Source organism: Hordeum vulgare, chromosome 2H, assembly GCF_904849725.1.
Source record: "Hordeum vulgare subsp. vulgare chromosome 2H, MorexV3_pseudomolecules_assembly, whole genome shotgun sequence".
NCBI classification, from domain to species: domain Eukaryota; kingdom Viridiplantae; phylum Streptophyta; class Magnoliopsida; order Poales; family Poaceae; genus Hordeum; species Hordeum vulgare.
The window spans coordinates 607,220,958-607,231,385 of record NC_058519.1 but is presented as its reverse complement, the minus strand read 5'-3'; the positions used below and the strand labels follow the sequence as shown (position 1 = coordinate 607,231,385).

At 49.2% G+C, this 10,428-nt stretch overlaps 1 protein-coding gene across 1 annotated transcript; it reads right to left on the bottom strand.

Annotated features, from left to right (window-relative positions):
- Positions 1 to 350: 350 nt before the first annotated feature.
- Positions 351 to 4,137, bottom strand: LOC123427726 (growth-regulating factor 3-like). Its single transcript, XM_045111843.1, has 4 exons — positions 3,858 to 4,137; positions 3,488 to 3,732; positions 2,180 to 2,531; positions 351 to 1,174 (listed from the first exon to the last, which is right to left on the bottom strand). Exons 1-4 carry the CDS (start codon positions 3,947 to 3,949, stop codon positions 706 to 708), a joined length of 1,158 nt encoding a protein of 385 aa, XP_044967778.1. The 5' UTR covers positions 3,950 to 4,137; the 3' UTR covers positions 351 to 705.
- Between the last annotated feature and the right edge of the window lie 6,291 nt (positions 4,138 to 10,428).

Genomic DNA, 10,428 nt, shown 5'->3' with positions numbered 1-10,428 from the left:
CATGAAGCTTTGCCCCGGATCGGGGCTTGCCTCCACCATGAAGCAACACGCGTGACCCTGCTGACAACCCTACCCGTCCATGTGATCCATCCAAAGATCGATTGGATATTTAAGGGTCCGTCTAGCATTCGATTAAACATTTAAATGTCCGTCTAAAACTCAATCGATTGAGATTTAACGAAGTCTCAACCGATGAGGGCCAACAAGACGAATACTTCAATCTGTAGGTCAAAATGTTGCAAAAGTTGGCATAAAATGTTGCAAAAGCCGAGTGTGTTTTATCAAGCCCGAACATTTAAACATCAAGTAAAGACCATCTCATCTACAACTACTACTAGTTCGGAGGTTTATTCAGAGAACTGACGGTAAATTGATAGCCAAAAATGGAAGATTATTTCAACAGTAAGTGCGCGGGAAACAGTCAACGATGTCGTGCATGACCATCGAGGCTATAGAAAACTTGGTAGTACAGTTCCGGCCGATACACGGCAAAACCCAGAAAAAACGTTGTGAAATTAAAGAAAGGAAATTAAAGGAGTAGTGTTTCGTTCCTGCTGCACGACGATCCATACAAAATGAGCAAGCAAGCTGCAGTCGGCTCACAGACACATTCGATCGGGTCGGCCGGTTCGCTCATCTGTGATGATTTGAGGACGTCCGTCGTGACCACGGCAAATCAGCAGAGATCAGGCCGGCCGACGCCGTTCACCGGGAGTATATACCGTTGGGCGAGCGGGAGCCGGCGGTGGTGCCAGAGAAGTCGGAGCTGGTGACCGGCATGGAGATGGACAGCTTGGTGGCTGAGAAGGCGTTGCTGTTGTTGTTGGCGTCGTGGTCTTGCAGCTCCGGCCACGAGTCCCTGTCCTTGGGCCACTCGTCGAAGAAGGGCCGCAGCGTCTGGTTCTCCTGCTTCACCGCAGCCGAGTCGTCGTCGAAGTCGCCGCCGCCGCCGAAGAAGGACAGTGGCTCCCTCTCAGTCTTGGCCAGCGAGCAGATCGCGCTCTGGTCCAGGTCGCTCAGCGTGCCCAGCATGGGGTAGCTGGAGAGCGAGAATGCCGAGGCCTGGGACGGCATCAGGCGCCACGAGTAGTTGTCCATGGCGGTGTCCATGGCCGCGGTGATGAACTGGTTGTGCTCCTCGATCGCCGACGTCCTCACTCCATAGGCAGAATACCTGAATTTGCACAAGTTAGCTCAGATGATGGGGCTCTTCTCACTGTGCTGAAGTTCTATTTCTGAAACTTATTGGACAGCAATGATCTTGGATATACGGTATGCTTCACGTTACCTCTAAACTTGTCTACTAGGAGTAGTAGACAAAACAAAAGGGACATGCTAGCAATTGTTGCTGCACATTTTAAAGCAGGAGCTCGTGACAGGAGAAAAACAAAACAAAACAAAAATAGGAAGCCAGACATCCAAGCAAACATGATTGGCAGAAATGCAGCATCATGCATGTGCTGACTGCCCCGCAGGTAACCCTACTACTACAATGACAGAGCTTGGGCAAAGGGACATTGCTGGTAACTCATCACAAAGTTCTGATGAAACTAAAAATAAAAGCTAGAGGATGGATTGCAAAAGGTGATGGGCTTCAATAATCATGCTAGCCTTTTCAGATGGTTTCAGGCGTAGAATGAGATGAGGCGTCCCCGACGAGAAAGGCAGAAACAGGTAAGTTTTGCTGGAGCAGAACAGGCGTTATTTTTTCTAAGTGCAGACCCAAACAAGAGGAAAGAAACAGGGTTCAGCAGAGGGAAAAAGGAGCAAAATAAATGCCAGGCCTAAGATGGAGCAGGAACAGAGAGCAGGCTCTGAGCATAAAACTCAGATAAAGTTCTATGCGTGTGAATCTAGTTTAGAACACTCTGCTCTGAACTTGCATCAGAGCAGAGCAGAGCACCTCTCTGTTTCGCAATCTTCCCAGGCTAAGGAAGCATGGCCAGAAACTGCAAAGCAAGCAATTACCTAAGCGAGCACAGATCATACTAACAGTGTCAGAAGAGCACTGGTACTAGTCTGATCAACACATGCTCTACTGTCTACTGATGCAATCAAGCACAAAAATGGGAACATCGCATGTTATCGGCCACCTCAACGCCCCTGACACCAACGACTAGGTTAAAAAAAAAAACTAATCAACACGACGGCAGCAGAGTATATGCAGAGAAGAGGTCACCTGAAATCTTTGTTTCCGGCAGCACCGGCGGTCGTCGCGTAAGGCGCAGCAGTGTCCATGTGCAGCTGAGCAGACCCCAGGGCGAAGGAGCCACCGCCAGTGGCGATCGCCGGATACGGCGAGTGGTTGTGGAAGGCGGCGGTGGCGTGCTGCTGGGACTGGGAGTGGGAGCTGGCGACGAGCTGCGTTTCCACAGGCTTTCTTGAACGGTTGCGGCCGCGGTGCATGTGGCGCTCGCAGTACTTGGAGTCCTGAGCGGCCTCCTTGGAGCACCGCCACTTCTTGCCGTCCGTCCGCCGGCACCGCCCCGGCTCCGGATCCAGCTTCTTCCCGAAGTAGGACCCGTACCCAACTGCAAACAACGAAAAACACCCACGTCAAGAATGCTTTTTCATGATAAATACCCCATACATCTGTACGCACTTGGAATGTGTCGGTGCTCATCCGGAGGGACCAAGAAATCAACTCAGGAGGAGACGCGAGATCGGAAGAACGGAGACGCGTCCAGTCCAAGGCCGTAGCAGGTAGCAATCAATCATGACGCCGGCCGGCCGGAGGGACGGACGAAGGCGGTCGTCCTCGTCCTGGATCTATCTGTGTGCCCACCCCACCAAACCAATCATTTACCCCGCAAGAAGGAAGGAACGAAGGAAGGAAGGACGTATGCGAAATAATTTCCGGGGAAAGGAGGAGCTGTGCGTGGTTGATTGCCGATCTTTTTCGTCGGGGGTCCATGTGATGCGATGCAGGATGGATCGGTGAGATCGGCCGTGGCAGGACATGACCAGCGAGCGAGCGAGTGAATGCGTGGGTGAGGCTCCCAACAACCAGACAGGAATAACCCCCTTGCCACGGAAGGACCAATGGAAACTAACCCAAGACTCGACTAGCGCCATCTAATCAAATCATAGCACATGACATGACATGAGAATGAAATCCCAAGTAAATTAAAAGACCCGGCGAGGCAGGGGATGCTTGCTGGATGGTGGTAGGTGGTGATGGTAGGAGCAAATCTTTGAACAGGGGCACGAGGCTTGCTCGGATTAGAATAATGAGACTTTTGCTCGGCCAAATCCGGGGAGGGATTAACAAATGACCGGAGCAATTAACAAAGAGATGGGAATCATGGGATGGGGGTCGAGCACACCTGAATCTCTCGATCCCAATAAACAAGCCGGGCAAATCGCATGGCGAATGCAAAAGCAAGTGCTCGATCCGAATAAACAACCGGGCAAATCGCATGGCGAATGCAAAAAAGCAAGTACTACTCCTGGCCGGGGTAGGAGGAGGAAGGGATGGGGTACGTACGGGCGTGGTGGTGGTAGAAGCGCGAGGCGAGGGTCTCGAAGCCGCGGCGGATGGGGAGGAGGAGGTCCTGCGGGACGGGGACGCCGGCGACGAGGTACTTGTAGATGAGCGCCTGCTGCTCCAGCTCCTCGTACTGCGCCGCCGTGAAGGGCGCCGGCCTCGCCGCCCACCGCGCGCCGCTCATCGCGTGCTGCTGCTGCTGCTGCTGAGGATGAGGATGCTGATGCGCCGCCTCCTCCCCTACCCTGCACACACGGAACACAACACAGGCGCCGGAGACGGTCACCGCATTAGCGAACCCCTCGAGCTAAGATGGAAGCAGATACGAAGAAAGAAGTGAGGCGGTTGGCCGGCCGGCCGGCCGGCTTACGAGTAGAGAGGGGAGGAGCGGCAGAAGGGGAAGATGGGGGAGGAGCGGTGGTGGTCGGCTGCCGGCGACAGGGAGGCAAAGGGCATCGCCATATATGCTTCTCCCTCCCTCTCTCTCTCCTCTGCTGCGGCTGCGGCTGCGGCTGCTGCTTGGCTCCGGTCCGGTCCGGGGCTGGGCTGGCCTCTCTTTTAATGTGCCGTGCTTTTGCCTTTTACTACTACTTGCCTGGTGGCGCTGTGTGTGTCTCTTTCCCCTCGCTGCGCAGGGCTCGATCTGCCTGGTGAGACTCACACGACGACGGGGTGGATATATAGCGTGAAGCGCTGGCGATGGGCGCAGCAGCGGCAGCACCGTGTGGGGGGTGAGGCCGACACCGTAGGCTTCCAGCTTACAGAGGCACAACGAGCGGCAAAAATTTCGTGTTTTGACCATTTGTCAAAAGTTTAGCAGGATGCGATCCTGCTTCGAAATTTTTTCGGGATTTGACCGTTTTTCATTGTTACACAGGTTGGCGATAGGTTTATAGGTATCTGACAGTCGAGTAACAACAGCGGCCGTCAACTGCCAGCCGAAGGGCTCACGTGGCGTAACGGCCGTACCGCCAAGTATAAGACGATAGGATGCAAGACCTTACCATTAGGAACTATGGCGGTAGGAGTCTGACCTCGTGTGTAAAGTTGTTGTAACGGGAATTCGTTTATATAATGGTAGGGTTTCACATTCTACCGTCAAGGTGTATGACGGTAGGGTCTGAAAAACTTATTTGAACTTTATAGTTTCAATTCAAGCGAAAATTGCTTTTGAAGACCGAGCTTCATGGAGGCCTTTTTACAAAATTCAGAATTTGCCAAAATACATATTTTTTATAATTCTAAAAAAAAGTACACACATACATGGAGTCATAATGTACATGTGTGTAAATTTTCAGGACAAATCTGTTAAAGTGAGGGCTGTGTAGAAAAAGATAAATCTGAGGCACTTTATAACTTCAGTTGGAGGGTGTGGAATTATCTTCAGATCTCATGGCCTGCTAGTGACAATATGGCTGAGATTGCTTTTGCTGCCACACGGGACTTCCAAAAACCTTTCTTTGCTGAGATTGTGTTCATGACCTGTTGGAACATCTGGACTGTTAGAAATGATAGAGTCTTCAGGAATATCAGGCCCTCTTTCAGGAGGTGGAGAGCCACTTTTATCCATAATATGTCTCTTTAGCTCATAGGATTAAAGTTAAGTTTAAGGATGATATGCTTAGATGGATCTCCTTTTTACCTCCTTGAGGTGAGTCTTGTACTTTTCTACATCTGTACTTTTTTAGTTCCTTTTCTCTTTTTACCTCATGCGTATATATTGTATAAGTTTTGGGAATAAAAGTTTTTGCCGTGGGGTGTTACCCTTACAGTTCCAAGTCAAAAATAATAATGATACTATTCATCCTTAAAATCCAAAAAATTGACTTTTTTGTAGAGGTTGCATTTAAACGTATTTTATCCTGAATTTTTACACACATATACATTTCATCCTTGTATAGTTGCTTATCTTTTTTTGGATTTTTTTCAGTTTAGAAAGTTTGAAGTTTGAATTTGTTTTCAAATAATATGCTTCATGGAGTTGGGTCACCAAGACGCCATACTCTCCATGTGCCAATTCAAGAAATTTGGCACAACAATTCAATAGTTGGCAAATGAAAAGTATGCAGATCACACACATTTTAGTATGCATCACACCTCGAAAGATACTTCATTTGCACACAAAGAACAAATAGTTCATCACACTGAACATATCAAACCGGTTTACATTGTCACACATAACAAATTGGCAGCAACTAGTTTAACACAGCAAAGACCAACTAGTTCGACAATACTAAGTAGTTCTGAATCATAGCCAACACGAATAACAAATAGTGTTACAGCATATCTCCCCATATGTGGTTTGGTAATTGATGACAATTCCTATGGACTAATGGTTGCCTTAAGTTATATTTATATGATTTGTCCATAGGCACTTCTTGAAGTCCATCTGTTGGGTTCAAGGAGTTATATGATGACCAAGGTGGTATTCAAGGTATTATCCAAAGAATGGTCATAGAGACACAAGGTTGATCCAGATCGTCAGACAAAGAGTAAATCAAGATGATCAACACACAAAGCGTACAAGATGTACCGACGGGGATCAAGTGATCCCATGGTATGGTAACCATTTTTCATTACGTGTTTGTGTACTAACCCATGGTCTTTATGAGAGTTCTATGTGGGGTTAGGTGTGTTTCCATGGGCTTGCGTCAAGAGGAAGATCTCATACAACCCATGGAGAATTATGTCAAGTGGTGATCGTCATCAAGATTGCGATGTGCAAGTTTAAGTGGATCATCACGAAGATATCATGCTTGAAGCTTGTCGTCCATTGTGGTGGCAATGGACTTGTGAAGATATCTTGAAGAGTGGCTCACCCATAGTGTGTATGTGTGACATCCCGAGACCGACGCTCGAGAAGATTCCCTCCTTTATTCCGTTTCCGTCGTGTGGCTATTTTATTTTGTTGGTTGCATCGTCATTTAGTTTGCATCATGGCATCTTGCATCATCTGTTGCGTGTGTGTGTTCTGAGTTATGAGTGCTTCAAATGCTCTCAGAGTCTTTAGTGCGATAGGAAACTCCCCTCTCCTCTCCTAATTCTTTTGAGGCAATTCCAGTTTCTAATTTTGCCCAAATAAAATGTTCCTCCTCTTTCAAAAAAATACTCCCTCTTATTTGGGGCAACCCTCTGGTTAATTTTTCGCCTTTTGTTTTATTTAAAACCAGCGCCTAATTTTATCTAAAAAAAGGGGTTTGATTTTTGTTCTTCAAAAATGCCCAGTCTATTTTTTTATAGTTGGAGCATGTTTTAAGGAGCCCAAAGGTATTTTTGTTTTAGTTAAATTCTTCTTCTTTTGGTTGTGGTATTTTCTTTTTATAGCGGCTATTTTTTTATTTTGTGCAAGGCATTTTTTTTATTAGTGGGAGAGAGAGAAGCCCAGCCTGTAGCGAGCTGGGCCAACGCCGAGACGGCCCGCCGAACCCTAGCGCTAAGGAGCGAGCTCCTCGCTCGTTTCCCTCGTGCCGCCGCCAACCCCTTCCTTTCCCCGTCTCGTTCTCCTCGTTCCTCTTCTCCCCATCGTTCCCTCCAGCGCCGCCATGCATGGTGCCCAGGAGCTCGTGCCCGAAGCACACCAGCGCCGTTGCCCGAAGCCATGCAACGCTCTGCTCATCCTCTACGACCCCCCCCCTTTCCTCTCTTTCCCATCTCATCTCTCTTCTCATCCTGTTCAGTAGGTCGCCGTGGTGACCGAGCTTCGCCTGTCGCCGGGAACCAGCTCCCTCGGCCGGGTTCACCCGAGCCCTGCTCGTCGTCGCCTTGGCCTCCCGCCGGCCGCGCCGCCCTAGCCCCTGCCGGAGTCGCCACGCCGTCGAGCCGCGCGTGGGGTCCTCCGTTGCCGAGTCGTTGTGCTGCTGCTCGCCCCGCGCTAGGCTGCTGCTAGTTTGCTGTGCATGTTGTTGCTGCCGATGCAAGCTGGCTTGCATCTTGTTGCTGCCGTTTTTTGCCTTGCCGTTGATGATGCTTGTGCCGTTGCTCGCCTGATGCCGTGCCTTTTGCTGTTGCTGTGCATGCTGTCGGCTGATGCCTGTAGTATTAGCTCGTTGCCTATGGCTGACGCTATTCTTGCTGCGATGCCTGCTTGCTGCTTGGGTCGCTTTGCTGTTGCTAATAGTTGCTTTGCTGCTAGATGCTGCTGCCGGTTGTAGGTGCCGCTGCCAAGCTTGCTGCTGCCATGTGCTGCTGTGCTGCTGCTGTCGTGCCAGCCGCTGCCTGTTGGCCGAGGTTGTTGCTAGTAGAAGCATGTAGCTAGCGGCTATATCTAGTAGTTGTTAGTTGCTTTTGCTATTAAATGCTAGGCTTGGTTGCTGTGCTGCTTGCCGTTGTCTGCCGGTGCCGATGCATTTGGTGTGGTGCCGCATGCGTCGCCGCGTGCGCCGTTCCCCTCCGTCGAGGAACCGACAAGATCACCGTGCACCATGTCGTCCTCGACGACCCCGACCATCTTCGGAACGAGTTCGACTACCGTCGCCGAAGACCGTGTACCGACGACAAGAGAACGACTACCATCGACGAGACCGAGTAGCACTACTTCCACGACGACCACGACGACAACTACTTCCACGACGACCACGTCGACAACTACTTCCACGACGTCCGCTACGACCCGATCCCCTCCGATTCGCAGGCGTCCAAGGTATAACGATGAGACGTGGCCGAGGACCGTATGCATGTGTTGTATGAGTTGAATGTATGATTGCACCGTATGTATGCCCGTTGCACGTTGTCTTCTTTCGTCGTGCCTCGACACATGGGAACCCGAGATACGGGATCACCCCATTCTTTATGTAGCGTTCCCGCACACGCTTCCAGATCGTGGCACCGATATCCCGTTGAGTATCGGGATAGGAACGTTGCCGTGGCATCGTTTCCGTCTTGCCGCCATAGTTTCCCTTTCGCTCGCCGTGGCGACACCTGCTTCTTTCTCTGGTTGGCTATGTTACTGCTTGCTTAACCTTGTAGTTAGCGTTGCTAGTTGCAAGTGCAGATGCTTCCATGTGATAACATGGGTTCCTTGTCATATCACCCTATTAAATGCTATTTAAATTTAATGGACCTATATACTTGGCAAAAGGTGGAAGGCTCGGCCTTTTCTAGCCTGGTGTTTTGTTCCACCTTTGCCCCCTTAGTTTCGTCTACCGGTGTTATGTTCCATAAATGAGCGCTCCTAACACGATCGGGTTGTTATGGGGACCCCCTTGATAATTCGTTTTAGTTTAAAGCTGGTCTGGCAGGGCCCAACTTTGGTACTACATTTGCCTTATAACTAATGAACTGGATAGGGAGTAATTAACCCGAGGACAATTTAATCAACCCCCGGGCCACTGCTCCTCATGAGTGTTGGTCCAAAATGGACAGACTGCGGGGCCACCACGGGGCAACTCGAGGTTTGGTACCTGTAGGCTTTTCCATCCGCCGTGTCCTGAGAACGAGGTACGCGACTCCTATCGGGTTCGTCGACACGTCGGGCGGCCTTGCTGGATTAGTTTTACCTTTGACGGAATATCTTGTGCATCGGGATTCCGGTGATGCTTTGGGTAATCTCAGGGTTGAGGTTTTCCACTAGGGAATCCAACGAGATCGCGAACTTCGTGATTGAGGATTTCTATGCGGCTTGTGGTAATTTGCGATGGACTAGTTGGAGCACCCCTGCAGGGTTAAATCTTTCGGAAAGCCGTGCCCGCGGTTATGTGGCAACGTGGAAATTTTGTTTAACATAGGTTAAATAAGTAGTTCACGTCCGTTATGCGTAGATCTCCCCCCTCTTATTTCTTGTACTCGTAAGTTAGCCACCAAATATATGCTTAGCCGCTGCTGCAACCTCACCACTTAACCATACCTCACCTAATAAGCCTTAATAGTCTTGATACCTTTGGAAATGAAATTGTTGAGTCCCCTCTGGCTCACAGATTACTACAACACCAGTTGCAGGTACAGGTAAAGGTTATTGACGCGAGCGCGTTGATTGTTCATTTGGAGTTGCATCTTCTTCTTCTTCTTCATCGATCTAGGATGGGTTCCAGGCCGGCAGCCTGGGATAGCAACGATGGACGTCGTTCTTCTTTTGTCATTTGTTTTCGTCCGTAGTCGGACCCTGCTCTTCTTCATGATGTTTATGTAATGTACTGATGTGACTCTGATGTAGCTTGTGGCGAGTGTAAGCCAATTCTATATATATATCTCTTCTTTTCAGTACATGTACTTGTAACGATATCCATTCTTGCGACACGATGAGATGCGCTTCTATCCCTCACGAGGCCTTCGTGCCAAATTGAGGATAGGGTCGCATCTTGGGCGTGACAGTATGGGGGAGCAATCAACTAGTCTTCATCAAGCCAACGCAATCAAGAAAGGTGGTCCATCTTGAGGAAGCCAAGATCATCGTCATCTAGCTCAAGAGGACGTGGTGCAAGGTATCGGTTTGCCCTTGATAGGTTTTATGTTTTAGGATAGATTGTCGTACTGTCAAGGGGGGCTTTGAAGTTAGTATCTTGATCGTATCGTTCGTTGAAAGCTCAAACCATTTGCATCCTTGCATCATACTTCTCGGTTCTTGTTTGGTGTTTCTCTTTGTGATTTTTAGAGCTTATGGTCATCTTCATGACAAGCTCAAGTTCGTCGAAAACGGAGTCCATATGCATCTTCTATGATGTTTTCGATGTTGGGAATTTTTACAGGTCTTATTCGAAGAAGGGTTCTCACCATTTTATTATGGGCCTTCTCTCACTTTCTTATTATTGATATTTCTATTAAGATTGTGTTATCCCATGTCGTTAGCTTTCCAACAAACTTGGTTTCGTTGAATTCGGAGTCCGTATGCGAAAGTTAAGGCAGTTTGTGTGGCGAGCAGTAGTACCGCTTGTGCCGAGCGGTAGTACCGCTCCCACAAGCGGTAGTACCGCTCCGTTGGACTTTATTTGCGCATCCTTTTTGCCTTG